The sequence below is a fragment of the Bombus bifarius genome, unplaced genomic scaffold, assembly GCF_011952205.1.
Source record: "Bombus bifarius isolate JDL3187 unplaced genomic scaffold, Bbif_JDL3187 scf7180000010271, whole genome shotgun sequence".
Classification (NCBI taxonomy): Eukaryota; Metazoa; Arthropoda; class Insecta; order Hymenoptera; family Apidae; genus Bombus; species Bombus bifarius.
Window position 1 is genome coordinate 3,043,396 of NW_022885586.1, and position 23,182 is coordinate 3,066,577.

Genomic DNA, 23,182 nt, shown 5'->3' on the forward strand with positions numbered 1-23,182 from the left:
ACAGTTGTACATTGGTATAAAAATCGGAGAATAATATCATTCTTCCGTTAAAATATTTCATTTAAATAATGTACTACAATCCAAAATCAAGAATAGGTTGTTCAGAATATTGAATTTTATTTGGAATTTTATAATTTTGACCGACAAATTGGCTAACTCGTCGGTATCATCAATTTTGAACTCGTCCTTTTTGTATATCGGTAATGCAGATTCCTTTGTTTCTTATCCCTTGCCCTTTTAGAAACTGTATTTTACTCATTAGCTACTAGAGGGCTACTGGGATGAAACGTTCCATCCTGATGTCACTTTTTTATTAGTTTATTAATAAAAATAAATTATATCCATTTCATTGACATTAGAGCTTCGTATGATAATTTATAGTAAAATATTTAAGCTATTTTCACAACGTAGAAGTAAAAAATTAACAAAATCCTCCCATGTATGGTTTTCTCGCTAGTGATCGTTAGAAAGCGCAATTCCTATATAAGGATGGTTCATAGAGTATAATTCCGTGGTCCGGAGCTACTCAGGGATGCTTGCGAAAGAAAAAATGTCCAAACCTTAGAAGGTGGTTTCATTTTCAGGGCTCTGCGATTATCCTTTCCAGTTTGGGCACCACCATTTGTACCTGACTACCATCAACCTCTGTTTTCAGACAAAAGGGATGAATGCGAGGGGGTGATGCAAATGCCAGAAACGAAGAGTGCTATCCAGTTTGGTTATAAGTATATTCCTCGAGCACTTTCTGAAATAGGTGCAGCAGAAAACGCCTCGTAGGTCCGAGTCCATACAACCAAATCTCTGAAGGGGTAGAGAATAACATACTTATCAAAAATCCTAGAAAGGGTGTATATTCATGTACGAAGGTCGATTTTCCCCAGTTGAACGAAAGAAAGTCGCGTCCCGCCAGTATTACATCTTGAGTACTATATCTGTGTAAACTCCAAGCTCTAAGAATTGATCGTCATAGTAAACTGGGAAAAGAAGTAACTTTCAAAACTGTAGTAGTTTGCCGTCAAACAATGACCACATTTTTGATATTTCTCCGGTCGTTTATTTTTTTTATTGCATATGTTACAAATTTCGAAAAATTCTCCTATCCGTGTACATATTATACAAAGTATAGCGAAATTACATTTTCCTGCAGTACCGACTTGGGACATCGCGTGGGTGTTTCTCGAATGCGCCACTAGAGCATCCGAATGCTTATGCACTTGCAATTCTATTCATTTCTAAATTTCATCATAATTTGCCACAAGATTATTCAAAATGTCTGTCAACCAAACAAAATACCAATACATTTGACAAATGATAGAGCAAAGATTACAAATTGGATACAGATATTTCTCCTTATGGAATTATACTAATTTACCAAATATCTCGGGGACTTTCGATATTTATTCCAACACGCTGGTTCGCGTATCATTATTCACATATCAACGCGAGTCATTTGGAGCAACGTGATTTCCACATATGTCACGCTGGCATAATTATTACGCACGTTACTTTCCGTTCGTACATAATGGCGTGTTCCTTGTACCGGCTTGACCACGTATACCGGGTGTCTGGGTTCGCGCGCGGAACTCCGCGACCCATCCGGTGGCCTTAGCAACGCACATGCGCCCTTCTTGGACTCTCGTCTCTCCAGTTTCTCTCTCCGGATGGTTGGGGATTGGCCCGGAGTAACACCCCCTCATAATGGGTTCACCCGTCCGCGCTGAGCGCGGGAGAGCAGCCGGGAAAGAGACGGAAAGAGGGTTGAAGAGTGTCAGAAGGAGAGGAAACTGGACGAGGAAGCGAGAGAGCGTGAGGATGAAAGACAGGGAGAGACGAGAGGGAAGAGGGCAACGGAAGCCATATTGATTTCCCTATGTTTCCCCGTATTGTTACTATAGCGCCCGGTGAGGGCGCGAGGAGAAGGTAGGTACCACCCTCGTCAACCATCCCGCGCCAACCACCCCTCGACAACCACCCCGTGCAGCCAGCCAGCTCGTGTTCCGTTCTTCCAACCGATGGTCGTCCCGATGAGAGAGAGACTATGTCGGTGGACGAGGATTCCCTTCCCGTCTTTCGTTTCTTTCTCCCGTGTTCACGTTTGCACGCGGCCTTCTGTCTCGCCCACGAGATTTTCTACGCTAGTTTTCTTTTTGTTTCGGTATCGGTTGTTGTTATCGTTGCTCTTGTCACTCCGATTCACGACTTTGTGACTTTTAGAACGCGAATCCTTCGGGCGTTCTGGCACGAATATGGTGGACACGAGAATGTTTTCTACGATTTTTCGTATCCTCGACGTCGGATTGTTTTATTTCAGTTCCTAGGTCTTTTCCTTCAAGTACACGTAACATGGCAAAGCTTAGCACGATATGATAATGAATATAATACGCGCGAACGTTTCCATTTCGTTTATTGCCAACAGCCGTGTTTAGAGGGTGAAGTATCGTTATTTTTAAACCAGTGGAGAAATATTAACAATCTGCCAGGCGATCCGAGACAGTATAGTCGTTCCTTGTTGTTGAGGTTGACTGATAGAGGAACGCGTGGCTGAATTTGTAATAGAAAAATTATATGGATGTAAGTATAAGTGTAAGGGCAGGTATAGTGTATTACAGTATCTCTCAGTATTACATTACAATAGAATATGATAAGGAGTACGTTCATACATTTACAGCAGGTAACGTTGGTGTGTAACTCTGGCTGGAGGTTACAAGAAACAGCGATAAAAATCGACTTATAGCTCTTTTGTATCTGAACCTTGTAACGCAAAACAACATTCGTATTCAAGGGCACAATAACATGGACCTTTCCTTTCTTGATTTTTTTGCTTCACCGGATTCTATTTTCTTCGTCACAGCCGGTATCCAAGTCATGCGTATACAAAAGAAAAGATGTAAAGTTTTTCTTAAAGTAATTACTTCAACATTTATCGATCCGAGTGTTTCGTCATCTTCATTTCGATTAAAATTTTCGTACTTTCGACGAATATAACGAAACCTGAAATGAAAACTATAGATCTAGAAAAGTTGCTGTACCAGTGAATCGTCTGAAACAACATTTTAGTGCAAGATACTTATACATAAGAATGTTTAGTACAAGAAAATTGGTACGTCAATGGGTTACAGAAGACAAATAGAAGTAGCACGCGTGATAACGATCTTTACGACAGCGTAATCGTGTCGCCCGATGAGCGTACAGCATCCCCTTCTTTCCAACTTTACCTGGTAAATTCGGAAAGCCATAAATGTATCTCGATGTCGCGATACGCTCATCAACGAGTCGTTCGGTTCACTTGGCTCACGAAACGCGATCCACGCGTCGCTTAATATTTCTCTTAATGTCGAAACACCCCAACGCTTGCACGAAAGGTACGCGCAGCACACCTGGGTGGTCCATGCCCGATATCAGCTGCGAAACTTCCCAGACGTCCCGTTTTTCTACACCGCGTCCTTTGCTCTCCTTCGGGAAACGAAACGAAGGGGAGGTAAAGAGGAAGGACAAACAGAGAGAGAGGAGAGAGAGAGAGAGAGAGACGGAGATAGTGAACCGTGTGGTTGTTACCTAGTGATGCATGGCTCGGTAATAGCTACAATACAACCAGCTTACAAGAGGGGTTCCGTTTCCATCCCGCTCGGCGACTTGAGATTTATTGCTCCCCGGTGGATTGCGGATTCCCAGATTCTCCGGTTTGCCCTTATAAATGACTCCTATTAATTGACCGTGATGCGGGACAGGAAAACAGTGAAACGGAGAAAATGAAATGGGAATAATCGCGGATGAAAATGAATTATATACATATATATAGTCGTTTGGTTATTCGATTCGATGAGAGAAAGAGAGGAATGGGTTAGTAAACGAGAGACGATGGAATCGTTGGTTCTGATCCTGCAGCGATGATTCTCTTGGCGAAGTGTCGTCTCGATGGAGAGAAGCGATTCATCGTGAAACGTAGTCAATTTACCCTGCAAAGTGGCGGACACACGTCGGCGAACCAGGCGACAGGGATTTCGACACGGGTGGGTATTCTGCGTTCGTTTTCTCGGTGCGACGCGGCGCAATCGTGGCCGCCGTCCGGCTTTAAAGTGCCAATCAAGGGATGAAAAAGAGGCGGAAAGGAAGAGAGAGGACGTTCGACGTCTACGAAGCTCGTGCCGCGGCCACGTGTCCGATGTGCGTGAAGAATGAAACCAGACACACCCACCGTGCACGCGAGCGCAGACCCCCGTGACCGTGCGCAGGACCCCATAAATGCGATCTGGCTGGCATTAAAAGCGTGCTAATGCACTTAATGGCGAGTTGCCGTGCGTGCACGAGCCGCTGCGTGAGAACACGCGTGGGCGGGGTAGTTGTCAAAACACACGTGGAAATCGCACGCGTGCCGAGATTTTCGCTCGTTTCTCGTTCATCGAGATCTGTTAGACACGCTACCGTCCATAGGATGCAGGACATTTGAAAATCGCAAAGACAAAACACGACGGGCTCTAATCTTCGTGTTTTATGACGAAGGATCATGAGTGAAATAACAAATCAATTAAGACGAGTTCGTCTGCCTCCATGGTAGATATAGTTAACTCCAATCGAATATGTTTCGCCGAACAAACTAAAATTTGATATTATTACCACGATCCGACGAGACTAGTCTCGACGAGCCGTTCTTCGATCGATCTTGCTGTGCAGATCTTTACGAATACGATCTTTTTCGTCTTTTAATTGTCGCAGCTTAATTTAGAATCTTTGCTTATAGACAGAAACGTACACGTACGAAAGCCACTGATATCGCGTTGCCTGCTCAGTAAATTGTTTCTCCATCTCGTTTAACGTCGTTCCATATCCAATTCGAATTTTTAACAGTATAATGAGAGAAACGAATAGCAGTGAAGCCGTGGATTTATGAATACAAATTCATAGCATCTCTTATTCAGCGAGGAAGGATCGGTTGTCGTCGGCCAGGCGCAAGGTGTTCCGACTCGTGAAATTTATGTAAAATCATGCGCGGCCCGGTGGCTGCTAGCCATATGTGGATCCGCAGTAACCGCGTAATAACGTAAGATTGAAGGTCGCGGGGTAACAGGCCATCCGGCGCATTCTCATAACATGTAAAACACCAGGATTACGGGATAATAACGAGCCAAGCGTTCGTGTTTGTAAAGTTTAGCAGAAGCAGGACTATACCATAGCATTCGACCGTCTGTGCGGACATTGGATCGAACAAGAGAGAGATAGATAGACAGAAAGAGGGAGAGAGAAAGAGAGAGAGAGAGAGAGAGAAAGAGAGAAGTTAACTCGCGTATGTAGGTGGCTGAGATAGTCGGATGGTAATGAAACGCTATGGCGGTGAGATCGTAGGGTGTCGGGCCGCGTAATTTCGCAGTTCCAAGATTTGCACCCGAGTGGACAGTGGGGATCTTCTGTCACGGTACACCCCCCGTGGCTTTAATATCGCTTTATTAACCCACTTTGACCGGGCGATGAGCTTCCTCCCCGAGATCCTCGCGACGGACCCGATCGTAACTCGTGTCGCTCGCGTGGAAAAAACAAGCTTTATTACCGTGAACTGCTGGATATTTTAGTTGATTCTCCTTTATGAGAAAACGGTCTGGTGACCTGCAGTTGCCACTTTTAGATCTGAAATTTTTGGCAGTTGTCTCAAGTCCTCGTTCGCCGTATCGTTGCAAAGGTTTGGATGACTTTGCAGGTAGCTACGAACAATGCAGAGAAACATCTCTTTGAGGACCCTCGCGCTCCAACTCATGGAAACCGACTCGTTAACTTCCGATACGTCTGGCCTCGATGAATATTAATTTTTGCATCTTCGTCAGAGAGACGTCTTGAGCCCTGGGTTCGTTGCCCGTACTCTCGTCTGATCCTCTTTGTGACCGTGACGCGCTTTGTACCGGACACCCCGTAGACACGGTGAAGATGTCGCAAATTGGATCGTGTATATAACCGTCCCGGCGCAATATATCGCCGGGAGATCCGGCAATCCCACGAAACAAGGCTCTTGAATCTCCGTACGCCTGACTTACGCGGGAGCCGGCTTAACGGACCAAGCCGGCTTCGTTTGCACAAACGAAGCCACCAGATGTCGATCTGAATATTTCACCCTACCTCCTTGATAAATATCGCTGCTTTTTAATTTCATTTTTGAAGCACCGTGAACACGACACTTTCAACTTTTCTTGTCTCCGATAGTTGTGTTCGCGTTTCTTTCCGTTTTCATGCCCCGTTGACTCGATCAACGCGGCGAATTCGAACGCAACTTTTCCTCTAGTCGAACAGTTCTCGATACGCTACATTACGCCTACGAATACGTTGTCTCGAAGACACGCGGCTTCTTCTAGTTTCCATTCCCCCCGCGTTGTCTCGTTTGCAGGAAAATTCGAACGGAATTCTTCCTACGTTCAAAGGATTTTCGATCTTCCAGATTTCCGCTTATTCGACGTTTTCCACGAGACATTCCAGGCGGCGTCCAAATGACTCGGGATCAGCGAGCGGCGCCGCCAACGTAGGAAAAAAATGTAAATCTGGCGCAAGCCGGGAGGGGGCACCCTTTTAATCCACGAGGAGAAAGAGAGAGAGAGAGAGAGAGAGAGAGAGGAACTCCCTAGTCGATAGGCGGGGGATTATCACGAGGTATCATATGGAGCCTCTCGAAAGTGAACGAGAAAAAGCGTAGGAACGAAGCGAAGCGGGTTGAAAGAGAGAGAAAGAGGGACGAAGGAGGAGGGAGCTCGCTGGCAGAGAACCCCATGGTTACCGGCAGACAGAAGTGGGGCTCCCGTGGCGAGAAGCACCGTCAAATCCACCGCAAATGCTCTCGAGTACTTCTTCTTGGTCGGACGTGAGCGCAAGGGCGACCACGAGAGAGCACGTGGTACTTGAACCAGTTGGGGACCACCGAGTGGCTGCCCGAATGTTGCTTGCTTGCGCGTACGATCGGCCAGAGTAACGAGGAAAAAATCGAGCTACCGGAACAGCGAGAAATATATTGCGTTTATTTGTTTTCTTCGTGCCACTTGCTCTTCGTGCGCGACACTCCACGCGATGCCGAGCGACTGGACTCGTAATCGCTTGAAAAACTCGCTATCTCGAATGAACGCGAATTAACGCGAACGACTTCTCCGCGATAAACGATATTCGCTGGCTTTCTGATTACGGATCCGGACCGAATTTAGTTCTAATGCAAGGGAACGCGAGAAGAATAGATAGCCGATAGTAACACGGTGATACTTGGAACGTTAGCTTGTACTAGATTGGGTTATCGCTGCAGTATCGTTTGGCGAAAACAATTCGAAGAATAGACGAATTGGATAACGTCGGTCCTAAAAGTTGCGGTCCCAATGCAAGGCGGCCCTGTACGTAGCTATATATCGCCAACTTTGACCCTGAAGTTTCGAACAAAGGTATCTCCGTATCCATCGCTAGAAATCGTCCGAATAGAATCGATAAAGTGACACGAATTTGCAACTTGGGAAGTATAGAGAATCGCCGAGCACTCGGCCAGTCGCAACCCTGAGTTGCCCGTTGGCCTCGTTGGTTCACGGAGATACAGCTGTGTCTAAGAGTATGCAAATCGCGCGTACGTACACGAATAAACGATAAACACGGTCGTGCGAAGACTCATATACACGCATCGGCGCGTATCGTTCCAACAGAGTCCGCGAGACTCGGCGAGGGTGAGTCGGGGGTTGGAGCCGGTTTGTAACAAAATCAATAGAGGGGTGGCGCGCGAGAGGACACGCGGCGCAGGGATGGGTGGGTGGAGTGGCGGCGGGAGGAAAGACAGAGAGAGAGAGAGTGAGGGAGAGGTCGTGATAGAGCCTCCACGGGGGTGGTTTTCCAGCGCAAGCGCGTTAAAGCCGAGTTAGATGGTGGAGGGCCAGGGGAGGGAAGACAAAACCACCCCGCCGGCTACTCCCACCCTCTGGATGAGGCGACGGACTGCGATGGAGTGCCTCCTCCTCCTCTTTTCTCCTCCTCTACCTACGGGGCTACTCCACCCCCCGTGTCACTGAAGCTCAGGGGTTGTTTGCCCCTTGGAGTGGTAGGTGCTGCCACCGTGCTTGTGGCGGTCAGTCGACGAACTCGCCAGGTTGGAACGCATATCCCGGGCATTTTATTTCCGCGAGGACTGGAGGATGTGCCCGCGTGCAATCCGACGAGGATAATTCGATTCGAGCGGAGAATCGCGGAAGCTTTGGGTTGAGAGACGGTTGGGAATTCTGCAGGCTTTGATTCGATATTCCATCAAGGAGAAACGGGGTACACTAGGTTAGGAGGGATGATCATTTGGTTTCCGCGTTGTGATACGTTTCTGTGTAGATTTTAAGCTTATCATTGACCCATTAAGGATGCAACGTTCCATTTGCAATTTTATTCGATCAATTTACATCATCAAGTTTGGTTTCTAAGTTTGTAGCTAGGAATTGGAATGCCAAGATTTTCATGATATTTTTGTCGTCGTTACGTCTTCTAGCCAGATTCTACGATTTTATGGAACTTGAAGCAGTTGAAGTATTTGTTATATTATGACAAACCAATGCTTGGTTCTCGAGGGGTAAAATAAATCACATTAGCATCGTCATGATTGACGTTTAATCTCAGTGCAATTTACTTTTGTTTAGGAAATCAATGAAGTCGAACAAATGGAATTATAAATAAAATTGATGGTTTTATCGCGACGATATGGAACGAAATTTCATCTAAATAGCCTTTAGGAGACGAGTCTATCGCATCTTGTGAATATGAACGTTGGAATCCATAAATTTTATAGGCAATGCGCCTCCGTTTCCGCTATACTTCTCAAAGACAATAACTCTGAGACACCGAGCATTTGGCATCTTTACGTCCCGCTGGAAATGCTATTACACGGTACTAATAAAGTACCATTCTTCCGCCACTCGGTCTATCTCACACCCTTCTCGCCAGATACGCTGGCGCATATTGTCACGCGCTCGCAAGCGTGGCCCTTGCACGCATTATTTCACACGGGGGACCTAGAAAACATATTTACCACCGTCCCGGGGACAAATGCCTTGATTTGTGCCGAAAATCGGCCGAGCCCGAAATCAAGGGTCGCGATAAAAGCATTAGTTGCGCGGCTAAGTGTTTTCCCAACTTGTTCCGACCTTCTCCCTTTTGTACATCCCCTTTCCGTACTTTCTTCCCTGTCGTGACGTTACGTAAACGTTACATCTACGGTATCGACAGCTTGACAACTTTCTTTCACTTTTCTCATCGAGATCGTATGGTCAGAAATTTTCATTTACATCGACGTGTTCGAAAAATTGGCAAGGTTGCTGCAATATGGAGGCAAATCCTAATAATTCGAGCGAGCAAATAGAAATCGGCTGAAAATCAAATACGATACTTTTTCCTACTAGTACGGGCTACAAAAGACACGCTATAAATTCACAGCCGACTAATTTTCGTAGTAATATACCGTTGGTCGTTCGTATATGAAACTTATGTAGGTTTTACAGTGCCTGGAGGAAATTAATTGATTATTAATAATCGCTTGGAAGCAGTGAGAAACGAGACGAAGTACGTACGTCGTCAAAGACCAGTTGAAAACTGGCGATGAAGGCGGGCAGCCGGCAAAGGGGGTGAATGAGAGTGACCTTGACAAAACATCGCGGCCACGGAGCGAAGCCGTTGAGCCGCGAGAACAAAGAGATTCTGTCGTCCTTTGTCAGACCAAGTTCCTATCTCTGTCTCCCCGCGGCTTTCTCTGTTTCTGCCGACTTTTATCTCACTGCCCCTTTCTCTTTCACTTACTTTTATCTATTTCTATTCGCCCCTATCCGTATTATTACACGGCTGTTCTCGTCGTTCGTTTTATCGGCTACTCTGACCGGACTTAGCTACCCTTATTCGCATTTTAATCCCGTGTAGCCGGCCTGTGTCATTTACACTTTCGAAACTTCACTCGTGAACTTGTCCGAAGCGAAATGTTATCTTTCCCCACGAGGTATTCCGGAATCTTTTCAGATTCTGGTCGAAAATCCTAAAATAACAAAAACATGGGTCGCGTGAGCGATTTGTAAGACTTGGTCCGACCACGGAAGCTATAAAATATGCTTGTCGAGGAAGGATTAAGGAAGCTGTGATTCAAAGGAGTTCCGAAAGTACAGCGTTTCGATAACTGGACGAAACGACGCTCTATTCTCGCGATGACGATGGCTGCTAAGGCAATTAAACGGACATCACGGAGCCAAATGACCTTTTCTCGCTGCCTCTCCAGGGAGCAAAACCTTTAGAGGTCGGTTTACCGGCGCTCCTTTAATGTCGTCGACCTTATTTCGCCCTAGTTTGATGACCAAGCGTGCAATTCATCCCTTCGTCGAGAACCATTCGACAGTTAAATGCTTTATGGCGATAAGGAAGCAGCTTCGATGCATACGTTGTATTTATCGAAGTACACATCTCGTTAGCAATATGGCTATGGTTCTATTACTTTGGCTGTATTAGCTGCTCCAAAGTTTGACTGACGTCAACCTTTCGAACGCACCCTGTATAATTGAATTTAACGTGGAATTGATGGCGCCTCGATGGGCTGAAAATCTCACGATAAACAGTAGTTGCAGCGTTTTGGTTGGTGGATCGAGCTTTGTGAAAGGTTGACACGAGGTTTATAGGCAGTTCGTCTTCGAGGAACATCCAAAGGATGGAGTGGACTGGCTCGGTAACAAAAGTACCAGCGAGTCCATCGCACTTTCCCCGGTAGTGAGCTCGTTTTTGGGATTGTCGTTTCTGAATGGTGACTTTAGCCTTCGTGTATGAATGGTATTTTCAGATATATACCCGAGACCTGTGCACCCTCTTTCTCCCTTCGCCTGTCGTTTCCTCCTCGTTGCTCTTTCACGGTTTAGCTTCTCTCTGCGCGGTGGACGAACGGTCCATTGTCGGATCGGACTCAATGGATGATGCTGAAGCAGCGGGGGTGGAAAGAGGGGGAAGGATTGTCGTTGTGGAACCCATCCTCCCCCTTTCTGGTGGCGGTCAACTCAAAAGGAAATGAGGTGCCCCCGACAGGACCTATCCCAACGAAAAAGAAGCCACTGGGCTGCGCGAGGGAAAGAAACCCACCCCCGCGCTCCTGCCACCACGAGTGACGAACATTTCCTACGAATCGGTAGAATCTGACATGCCTTCGCCTTCCTCGAAACGGTAATTTTTGCATGTCAGCTACGTACGATCTATTTTCACTGTAGTTGCTTCTACCAGATATTTTCTCCGTATGAAACATACATGCAAACTAAATGTATAAAACCACGTACTAACGAACGGTACATTACAAATTAATACAAACTAGATGAGGTACGATGCAACAGTTTCTTAATTAAATGAATTGAGAGTCCCCTTGGATTGAGATTAAAGTATTAATCGAAGAATAGACGCTATTGAACTTTAATACTACGCTGTTGATACCAGTATACGTACATCGATATGTAAGCATCGTATGAATGTGTATACTTGATTTTACCGAGTTAGCATTATGGTTTAAATGTCCCTATTGTGAAGAATGAAGCCAGGGATTCGAAGAAATAGATAAATTAAACGCGTCCTTCCTTTATTTCGATGGTCGCGTGGCCGCACAAAGGAAAAAGGGAGCCGTGGTTCGGAAGAATAAAGCCGAGATCCGACTTTGAGACGAGTTTTCGATTCTCCAGGTGTTAGAAAACACGCGCAGAACCTTCCAGCAGTTTTTGCTACGACGACACCGCAACAGAGGATAGTCCTTTCTAGGGTTCACACCTTGGCCATTCAATTTTCACGCCACCTACGATTTAAGTGACTCGGGGATGAGTCCAGGTGCGACTTGATGCTGCTTGGTGCGAATTCTTACCGGGGGTTGACATTTCTCCAGGTAAAAAATAACATTTCGCCCCTGAAGTGCGGGAAACTTGCAAACGCGTTTGTTTGTATCCATGCACTCGTGAATGCGTGAATGAGATTCTTACACTGTTTGCACTTCTCTGGATTATCGGGATCTTCCCTTTTTTTCCTCGAAAAGATAAAACTCATAATCGAGATTTAGTTTGATTTAAAATCCAAGGTGATTGGACAAAATTCTACGACTTCAAATGCAAAACAATTAAGACGGAATAAAATTCTACGATGCAAAATTCGAGATGATTAGAACGATACATATTTTTTTTTAATTCTCGTGTATTTTACTTTCTGGATGTCCTACGAGTAGGGCTAACTTGGATGAGGACCACAGAGAAAAATGGTAGAGATTCGTACGTAAAATCTTCGCAACTCAGAGACCGCCCGTTGTAGATATGAATGAAGCATCCGGCCAACAAAATACTCGCGTAAATGCTGCGCGCAGAGGATCTCCGAAGACATCGTACTTTCCAGGAATTTTCGAAGGGCTCTTCTCGGCGAACCCTCGATACAACCATCGAAACCTCATCGGTTCCGGTCAATTTCGAAAATTCAAGGGAAAACCATGTAATTGAAAAGCATTACGCGAAGAGGAACGTTTCGCTTTCAGGACCGCTATTTGTCGGTGGAACTTTATTGCCGGTCTTCCGAGGATTCTTCACAGAGATGAATAAAAAAAGATTTTGATATTGCTTAGAAATAACGTTCCAGAGAGGACCTATATTCTCGAATGGATGTTATAATATGCGCTTCTTACTTAGTTTTAATGTTAAACGAATTATCATATAGATAGATCGTGAAAACAATTGGAATTGAAACAATTTGTTTGAAAGATTTTATTCGCGTGCCAAACGCAATCAAAGAAATGGAAACTAAGCAAAAACTCGCCAAACATTGCAACAAGTATCACGCTTTCTATGTTTTACGTATTTTTGTACGCCGTATGTGTATTTTTTACGTCTTCAAATCAAACTATCCACGAATACATAAACAGCCTGTGTATGATAATAAAAATTGATCTCGAGACAATTACTAAAAATGGATAGAAAAATCAAAGCGACACAGAAAACCATCTTGCAATCGTTTTTATCAGTATATTTAGCAAGTTTAGTAAATAAAAAAAATTACTCACGGAGATTGCATCTGCTTTGCGAATGAAAAAGATCGGCTTTTCTTTATCCCTATCGAGAAGATAACGAGGCGTGGACCTACAGTGACACCTGAGGTGAGGTCGTGACACGTTACGAGGGTAGCTGTGCTAGACATCCATCACTTCTTTGTACAGTCGCGGAGTGACACCTGGTTCTTAGCCACCCCTCCTTCCCCCTTCGGTACACTGCACCCCTCTCAGCTTCCTTTGAAAGTTCGCTTCGACGGCCACCGTGGCCGGAACCACCCCCGAGAACACCCTCGAGCAATGACGCGTAGCGGTTTAAAAATAAATAAAACTGGGAGACGTTGGTGATCGGTAAGCCGCCGCAAAGCTGGGATTATTTTTATTGATGACCCGCGAGCTTCGCGTCGGGAAAAATCGGGAAAAAAGATTTGGGAAATTACGAGCTTCGCTGAAGTTAACGTCGATGATTAAAAGTTCAATAGAGCTGCGCTGTAACTCTATTTTATTTCATTGAATATTCATACGTTCTACCGTATAAATTATAAATTCTTGCCTGTGAGAGAAGTCAACATTTTTATTTGATTGTCGCAATTTGGACAAGAATTTTGGAAGCTTCGATATTTTAATGTTTCTGATTGCAAGAAACGTAATTCTTTTTAATAGTTAATAGAGTGAAATAGTTTCAGATTTTGAAAGCAAATTTCTTTTTACCGTCTATTGATAATCGTGTACTGTAGATTTTTACGCAAATTTATATTTTTTCGGATACCGGAAAACGATATCTGCATAGAGGTTTGTTTCACTGTGTTTCACTATTAAAGGGTGCTGCGAGTACTCTACTTTTGTCGAAAACAAATATGCGAAACTTGATCACGCGTAACATTGTCGGTTTTACGAGTAAATTCTGGTCTACGTTTTCTTCGTCTGGATCCACAAGGTTTCGCAAATTCGACCGCGTTCACGTAGTCATCGAGGTAATCGATTCCGGACGTTACACGACAGAAATTCTCTCGTGTCATCTTTTGGCCTGCGGTTGTACAATCTGCGAGGAATCTCGCAAGATACATCTTCGAGAATTCCACGGAGATTCTCCGTCGAATGAAACGAACCAGAAGACGACGCATTAAAATATCACGTGCTCCGGTTCGACTTCTCACGGTGCGAAAAAGACGGAGGAAGCTCGTGGCAGCGGTGAATTGATTAATGGAAAACGTGGGTCTGAAGTGCATCCACGCCTTGTTTTTGCCAAAAATTCCTGGTGGTTTCCCAAGGGACACATTAGGCGGTCGAGTCGTTTTCAGAAGAAGGAAAACTTAGAGAACGGGATCTCGTGTTCGCCCTCCCGTCGAGAGTTTCCTCGTGGATTGCGGCAGTCAAAACTCAGCTGGTTCGGTTTCGGTACGTCCTCGGGGATCTTTATATTTTAACTCGTCAATGGCTAGGGAGCAGCCAGGTGCAGGTGTGCCACATTTTACACGCAGGATACAGTCTACCGAGCAATAAAGCGGCTGCACGCAGTGAAAAAGGAGGAGGGTACGCGGGTGGCACATCGAATTTTTCACGATGGATCTCCTGTAACTTACCTGGCGTTTTGTTGATTTCCGACCGATTAGAAGCATCCAGCGTGAAAGGGTTGACACGCGACTGGGACTGATGACGGCTCGATGAAACGAAACTTTTTCCAACCCTTAGTAGCACGTACGATACAATAAGCGTTCGTGTACCTTGGCCGATACGTTGTAACCAGACCGCGAATATTCGCAATTGCAAACTCATATTTTTGTGAATGCAATTAGCGAGATAGATCCAAAGCAGAGATTCGTTTCAGTTGCAAAATTCTATAAAGAGTACTACGTTTTCTATATTTTACATCTGCATACGTGCATTTTTCTTTTCATTTTCAACTGTCTCGTAAATGTACAAATAGTCACGGTCTAGCGATATCTGAGTTTGGATTTACTCGAAGTATACAAATTATACAAGTTGCTGCCTATCGACACTTGCGAAACCAGAGCTGGACGTTCTCGCTGATTTGTGGTAATCGGTGGTAGCTTCGATATAATTGAAACGTACATTGAGAAAGAGATATCGATCGGAATTGTTAAGCGTTCTTTCCGACTGCAACATAATTGTTCGAGGTTCTCCAATCGCGCGTAGAAGCAATGCTAAATCCATAGCCATCCTCCTGATAGTTTTAGAATCGAGGAGCGAATATCTTCGCTGATTTGTGATAATATATCTAAGCATCGGTATGCTTAAAACATACGCTACAAAGAAGACGTCAATCAGAATTGTTAAGCGTTCTTTCTGACTGCAACATAATTGTTCGAGGTTTTTCAATTAAGAGCAAAGCGATACAAAATTGATAGCTTTGACGCGGAAGAAGAAAAAAAAAAGACGATTCCTCGGAGAGATAGCTCATTCCAGCGGTAGAATATCGATCAATCGACAGTCGGCCGAGGAGTTTACAGGGCACAGGGGACCGGCGTCACTGGCAAGGACGGCGAGAGGGAACTCGTCAGTCTCTGCTGACAGAAGAAGGCGGCAGTTCTCATTAATAATCGGGTGACTCGGCGTTTATATAAATAAATTGTACGCGGTCGCAGCCACTCACCTGCGATTTGGTCGATCGCTCACTATCCTGACGTGAAAGAAGCCTCGCCGCCTCCTCCACCCACTGGTCCCTCCCCTCCTCAGAAATACACCGATCCATCCGTTGCAGCGCTGGCCTGTTCGCGTTCAGCCTTCATCCATTTCGTCTCTTTCTCTCTGCCCTCTCTCGATCCCTGGCCTTCTCTGTGTTTAGCCTCTGCTACTTTCGTCTCTTTTGCTCAGGCGCTGGCGCGCGCGCGCGAGCTTCTCTCCTCAATCGGAATTCCAAAAGGCACTAGAGCAAAGCAGTGCGCGCCAGTGCCGGGTCTATGAATGCCTGGCCCCCGATGCTCGGTCATTTATTTCGGAGGCGGTGTACTACCCCCGAAATGGTCGAATGAATGCGGCAACCAACCACCCCCGCCTCCTCGCTCCCTTGTCTCGACGCGGAGTTAAAATCGTTTTGAAAATCGAGGTCGAGGGCCAGTCCGACCAGCAATCTCCTCAGACCTTCCACACACACGCACACTCTCTCTCTCTCCACCTTCTTGGAGCTTCGAGCTCCTTCTCCAAGGCTCATTCTTGCTCATTCGACTCTGCTCGCGGTGAATCCCTCTCGAGGTTTCTAGCTTCGTAGCGGTGAAAAGGGCTGGGTCGTCGACGACAACAACAACGTCGATCTGCTTTTTTTTCGCTCTAACGTTCCTCCCGGTGGCTGTCTGTCTTCCTCCGGAGATGACTGATGCACGCTGTCCGGAGTTCTGCCGATGCATGAACGATCTAGTCGCTATGGTTTGAAGCTTCTTCGTGAAATCATGTGAATCTTCGTATGCGATATGAGAAGAACTCTTGGAGCTTTCTTTAGTGTTTAATCTCCTCCGATCGTGCAACGAAATGACGAATGATCTATTTGGAAAGTTGTTGTTCCTTTGTTCGCGAAATATCTCGCATTTCTAGAAGCAGTTACGAAAAGTACGTACTACCGACCTCTTATAGACGATGAATATTAATAATTACATCAGGTATGACCGCATTTAAAATCTATGCTAATATATTTGGCCGCGAAATGATCGTGAAATTTTTGCGAGCTAATAAAACGAAAATTCTTGGAGATACCACATACTCCGTCGTGTTTCGGTGGTACGTAAAGGGTAATGTCTCTTGGGATTTCTACAAGTCGAGAAGAGAAGATAATAAAGAGGTCTAGAATCGGCGGATAGTTTTGGACATCAGCTGTGAGGATTTCGTATGACGCGGGGAGAAACATTAAAACTATCTTTCGCGGCACGATGCGTCTTCGTAACGGCGTAATAAAACTTCCTTTTGCCAACGATGGGCAAACTTTATTCTAGAAACTTGGTTTGACGGGAACAGTGTTCTTCCTCTTCTTCCTCTTTTCCCATTTCACGTTCGTTTTTCTTTCGCCGTGCAACGATTATTTACGCAACGAACGAGAGGAGAAACGTGGAACGGGGCAATTGATAGGAAAGCGAGAATTAGCAAAATACGAAATAAAATATTGCAGCAGAACGTGAATTTTTGTTCTCGGTACAAACACATCGAAATCCCCGATGAATCGATTTTATCGATGTCTATTTCGTCGATAGGATCGGGAACAGAAAACGCAAATTTACTAATGTCGTTGAAATAATCGAGACAACAACACGCTACTAGAATGTGCGCATGGAAGAATGATAACGATTAAAAGATCGTTTAATTTTATTACCGCGGCGCATAGAACGTAAAATGATTTTAAATAGAGACAGATCGTTCGACGATAGATTATCCCTATTTCTTGAGGCAAGAATCGTGATTTACTCCGCCTTTCCATCACTTTTCGCCGGGGCTGCACGCATCTATAGAAGTCCCCATTGAATTCGATTCACTTCAGTGGTTCGTGCATTGCGGATACGCGGTAGGGCGGGTCGATCGCACCGTAAAATATTTAACGAGGCAGTTTCGCGAAGCGTCTTTGTAAACGTTATGAATATCGCAATAAAATATATATACACGCGCGCGAAGAGCTCGCCAGCGTATATAAATGCCCGAAGATAGCGTCTTCTTCGGGGAACTCCTTCCTTCCTTCGCTCGTTAACTCGTTCATTTCCCTTCATCCTCTCTTAACCAACTGTTCCTTCCCCCTCCTTCATCCCTTCTGTTTCGTTTTCGAATTCTTGCAACGATTCTTGGTTATTCAGCAACCCCGTAAAAGTGCAATTTGGCCGCGTTCAGCCTTTCTGTTGCTCGTACTTTCTTATTCCAGCCTTCCGAAATTACATCGTCTCGTTCACTGACTGACGAACGGTTCATTGTTTCAGATGAATCGCGTGGATCATTGGCGCCCGAAGGGAGATTCCTCGCCTTCTTCGGCTCGGTGAGTGACTACTACTTCAACGTACAGCTTGCAATTCGAATTTACCATTTGTTGGCTCCGTTACGATGGTTTATTACGTAGGAGTGGAAGAATGGCAGGTTCGGTCGATTCTCTGCCCCCCCGTAGAAGATGTTTGTCATCGAGGACTTTATTTCTCGCGAACGTTCGTAACGCGTCGCTTTACGCTCGATTCTTCTCCACTCGCTTGTCCTTGTCTCGGAATAACGCTCGCAAGGACGGCCGGAAATTCACACAGAGGGGATGGCAGAGAGGGGGAGGATTGAAAAGGTGGTACGGCAGAGGTGCTCTGCAGAGGCGTGCACCCGGTAAGATTTAATGTGATCTCTCGCGTGTCCTCTCTCTCGTTCTCTTTTCTTTTCATTCGCCATCCTCTCTGCCCTCTCACGCTCCCTCGATCAGCCTTTTTCCTCGTGCATCCACCGCCGCGTCGCAGCTCCCCCACTTTCCGGCTCGTCCTCCAGGCATTTTCAACCCCCGAAAACCCTCGTCTGCCGCGAAAGAAGAAAAGAGTGGGACGGTCTCGCGACGAAACCTCCGTCGAGCCGGACAGAGACGGACGAAGAAACAGGTCGGAGGAGAGAAGAGAGAGGATGGTCCCGAGGGTGGAAGAGCATCCCTCTCGGCGGCGTCACCTCGAGGGCCCAATTAGCGCGAGCACGAGTGTCATTCCGCCGCGGTTTCCGCATACTGGCTGCCGTTGACTGGCGTTTTCTGCGGTTTCGCGTTTCTCCCACGTAGAGGCCGTTATGCACACACACCGTGCGTGAGCCACATCTTCTCTCGCTCACCCCCGCGTCGTTCACCACCAGGGCCCCTTCCTATCACTCACTCACTGACTGGTCCTCGATTTTTTCGCTCCTCTCCCCCTCTCACCTGCTTTCACTCCCACTTGCCCCCGGCTTTTCTTCCTTTTTCACCGTCCGCCGTGCTCAGCCAGAGCCAGGAGGCCGTCTCCTGCTCACGGAGAAAGAGAGAGTGTATTATCCAATTTTCTAGCAGATATTTCACGATATAATAATTGGGCATTCAACGCGAGCCTTCCCTTCTTCCCCCCGCTGCTCGGCCTCTCTGCTCGCCTTTCACCGGGAGAGGATCGTTGAATTATATTCCCCAGAGCAACGGGCGAGGGGCTGAGTGCAAACGGGCAACGAACGAGGGCCAACCCGGTACGGGGCACCAATGGAAACATTTTCCATCGTAGAATGCGTTGGATAGCGTAAGGATCGTCCCTCTTTCTTCCCTAACCCCGTTCGACTCTTATACGCCGTCTCTGTTCTCTCCGCCGTTTTCCAATCCTCTCCTTTTCGTTATTCTTCGACCGGGTGGTCTCGATTCCACCACCGACTCCCGGTGTCCTTTTCACTCCCTCGCTCGGAGGAACTTACTTCGTCTTCACTTCGGTGGTGCCTCTTCTCCGGTTATTTCCATAACGACACTTTAAGCAACGTTAATTATTGTCGGCGTAATGAGCTCGAGGAAGTCTTCCAAGACGCGGATTCGCTCCGCGCTCTTCGACTTCTCTTCTGCTCGTCTTCTTCTTCTTTGCTCCCACCGTTTCTTCCCTTCCCTTCATCTCTGGCTGCTTGTTCGCGGAATGTCAAAGGCTGTCTCTTTCTCCTTCTACGTGGCAATCCCACGGGATATCACGCGGATCTGCATCACCGCGTCTTTCCACGGAGCTGATCTCGTTAAGGGACCTCCTTCGTTCTAACATCGGCACCCGGTTCCGCCTTGTTAGCGCGTCTCGGCGAGTTTAGCCTCGCGACTCAACTCGCTTTTTCAACCGAGATTCGATGACGACGCATCCGAGGAAATGAGTTTTTAGACTCGCCAGGGAAAACTGTCGGTTGATGACCCGTTACAGTTAGTCCTGTGTAATTTGATAATTGAATCGCCTCGACACTTGCGAAAACTGTTTCTTTTTCAAGAAATTACGTATCGTTAAAGTTTCATTTGAAGAAACATCTCGCACGCACCGATCTAATATATCTGATGTATCCGATGATCTAATGTATCAGGAAAGATAAACGTTCGAGAACCAGTGATTTTCATTGAAATTCCATCGTTCGTTTAACACAGTGGTAATCGAACCTTGGTTTATTTTCGACCTCCTAGTTATATGTATAAATACGGGATGACAGGTACGGTCTAACTTTTTCTTCTGAAAGATCATACAATACACGGCACGGTATCCTAACGCGGCGTGCACCGTAGGAATTAAGAGAGCGAATGATCCCTTAAGTCCTGCAGGAAATATTTCTACCCGTGACGTGGTTGCGCCTAGGGCGACAATAATGCCCGGCTTTAGGCTGCTTCAGCTGTCAATCAGACCGCTGTCTGTCCTCGTTTTATTGACCGTTGCTCGATCGGGCTTCGTTATAATAGCTGTTTGGGGAACCTCGATCGTTGCCACGAGATCGGTCTAGGAAATCCTCCGGAGAAGCTTCGTAACACCACCAGTCTTATTACGTAGAATTGTACAGTTACTTTCAATCAGTTCGCATCATCCAGCATCATTTTTCAATATCGTAGCCAAATTCCAAGAATTCGCTCGATATTATTTTCTCCCACTTACTCTCTACAATTTAAACAAATTTGAAGAAATTCGAAATATTCGCAACATTACGATCAGACTGTGGCAGTTTTATAGAAATTTATATCTCCATAGACGCGATTAAAGAGCGAGGACTCAAAATGGAGATCTGTTTTACTTACTAAAAAGAAATTGCGCGAGTACTGTACTTGGCTACGTCGTTCGACGCCTCCCCTATAATCGACTGAAAATAGCAACGACCTCGTTAAACGATGACGCCTCGATTTCTGCCTGTTTTGAGAACAGAAGCGACGTCGATTCGTAAGGCGTTAACCATCATCGAGAGTGGTTGATAAAAAAGAGATTGAAGTGGGCCGAAAGTGGGAATGCACAATGACGTCGTTAGGTATGGCAGCAGCCGCGACACAACTCTTTCCCGTTACTTGGTGTACCGAGTGTCATTCAATTGCACATCCCAATTAAATAACAGGCAAAAGGGCGACGTAGCGTCGCGTACAGTCCCGACGCCCCCTAATTGCGAGCTTGGAGAAGGCTGGAACAGCCACCAAGAGAGGGCTGAGAGGACAGCAGATAAACACTCGGCGCAGGGGTTCAGACTTGCCGAATCGCGGAGATTACGCTCTTTTTCAATTCACAGCCCCTTTTTTCGTCGCTCTGCAAAAGAATATCGGAATACCGCGTGAAAAGTACGAATTAATAGATCCAGCGGCGAGAACAAATTCACGGGAATCTTGTAAACGAGTTCCCTCTGTGAAAATTAGAATCGTTAATGCCCGCTGACTGTTCGGACGATGTTTCCACTCACGACAGGGTGAAATTTCGAGTCGCTTGGCGCTCAGAGGAAAAAGAGGTCGCGGCTAATACGAGGTACACGCGGGGTGTTGCTTTCGAATTTCCGAAAAAAAAGAAAACACGCAACTCGCGCGTCGAAGGTACGCCGCGTTCGTGTGCACGCTCGCGTTACGACGACCCGTACGTGTACACGGCATAGCCATTTCTCTCTTGTACCGTATTAAAAAGTAACGTAATTAGCACAGGCAAATGAACTAATTACCAGAATACGAATGTCGAGGCAAGCTGACAAAAGGGCTGCTGAATTCGTCTCATTCCCTTCTTCCGGACTGCTCTGCCATCTTTCTCTCGGGTTTTACCAACGCCATGTAACTGCCGGCGAAGGGAACGTCGAAGTAGAGAAAAGGATTTAAGCCAGGTTATGGATAGTTGATAGACGAGGACAGGCGATTTAAACGGATCTTCCGAGGATTGAAAGTTTCATTAATCTTATTCCGTTCTTTGGATTTTCGATCCAATTATCTTTCTTAATATCGAACAATTACTTAGGTAAAATATACGAAAGGTCGATAATTTCTCGTTTCGAGTTTATGTAAATTTTTTAAACGTACATTCTGTTTAACTCTGGTATATTCCTCGAGGATTTGATCATCGTTGCAGTTGTAAGATGACACAGATGACGAAGATACACGATGACGATGACGATGAAGAAAATAACGAGGATGATGAAGTGAGCATTTACAATAAAAAGGAATGTCGCTAGTAGGATAAATAAAATGTACATTTGTCAATGAACATATGAAAAGTTTGTCTGTTACTGCGTATAAGATCAATGCGTTCGATGACAATTCTAATCGTTTCCATAATATTGGAAGACGACAATCGCCTGAATGAAACAAGTTCTCATCGATATCATCACACGTCGAGTGTTCGCCGAGGCAAGTTTCAACGTGGTACCAAAGTATCGACATCGAAATCCTGCCGGTCCCGTGGCGATTTTAGCGTGGAATCGTTGGTGCGCTTTTGGAATGGCAAAGTTCAGAGGTCGTTTCTTTCAAGCGACGTTAAAAAAGACGGCTGCCCCTTTAGGTACGGCACTGCAAAGCTGTCGGAAACGAAACGAAACGGAGGGGCCGTGGATGGCAGATAGCGAGCGGTGGATGGCGCAAAATGGAAACGTCGTAATTAGTATGCGCGTCCGCACGTTATGCACGCAACGGCACTCACTTCGCAACCACCCTCGGCGCCGTGGCAGCGACAGCGCGGAGGTGGGACGAGGATGGCGGAGGTCGGTGGTTGAGAAGAGCGGTGACGAGCGGAGGTGGGTGTGGTGTTGCAATTCGCACTTATGTTGAGCAAGTGCAGCAACACCGCGGTGACTTCATCGAGGCAATGCATCTGGGCGTCCTTAATACGTGCGTGCACGCCACAGACATACAAACGTGGATAGAAAGATAGACAGATAGCGAGGACCCCGTGAAAGTGGGCGTTTGTGTGCGTGTCACGACCGACGCTGTGTGTCGCCCTTCTCCTAGCCATCGTCGCCGTCGTCGTCGTCGTCGTCACCGTCGTCGTGACACGCATCGTGAACACGGCAATGCGTCGCGACGCGGAAGTGTCACCCTTCGCACTCGCGCGCGTAACACCACCTACTGCTTCGTCAGCTAACAGAAAAGGAAAGGGAGATGAGAGAAGGGAGACGGTTGAAGCAGCGTGAAAATCACGAGTCGCGAACGAACTTGAGGAGCCTGCAGAAGTCCCTATGTCAGTCGTCGCATCGTAATTGAGAATTTAACGGACTCTTGGAGGTTTCGAAGCTAGCAACGAAAAACGCGCCATTGGACTG

The 23,182-nt window shown here is 46.2% G+C and overlaps 1 protein-coding gene across 6 annotated transcripts in view; it reads left to right on the forward strand.

Moving 5' to 3' along the window:
- The window catches only part of LOC117216561, a 202,144-nt gene that overhangs the window by 54,419 nt on the left and 124,543 nt on the right, over positions 1–23,182 (forward strand). For 5 of the 6 annotated variants that reach the window (XM_033463350.1, XM_033463345.1, XM_033463347.1 and 2 more), the window contains one exon: positions 17,914–17,969. The exons of the other annotated variant lie outside the window; for it this stretch is intronic. In XM_033463350.1, the coding sequence (XP_033319241.1) occupies positions 17,914–17,969 (56 nt within the window). The remainder of the gene's footprint in view (positions 1–17,913; positions 17,970–23,182) is intronic. 6 annotated transcript variants of the gene reach the window in all.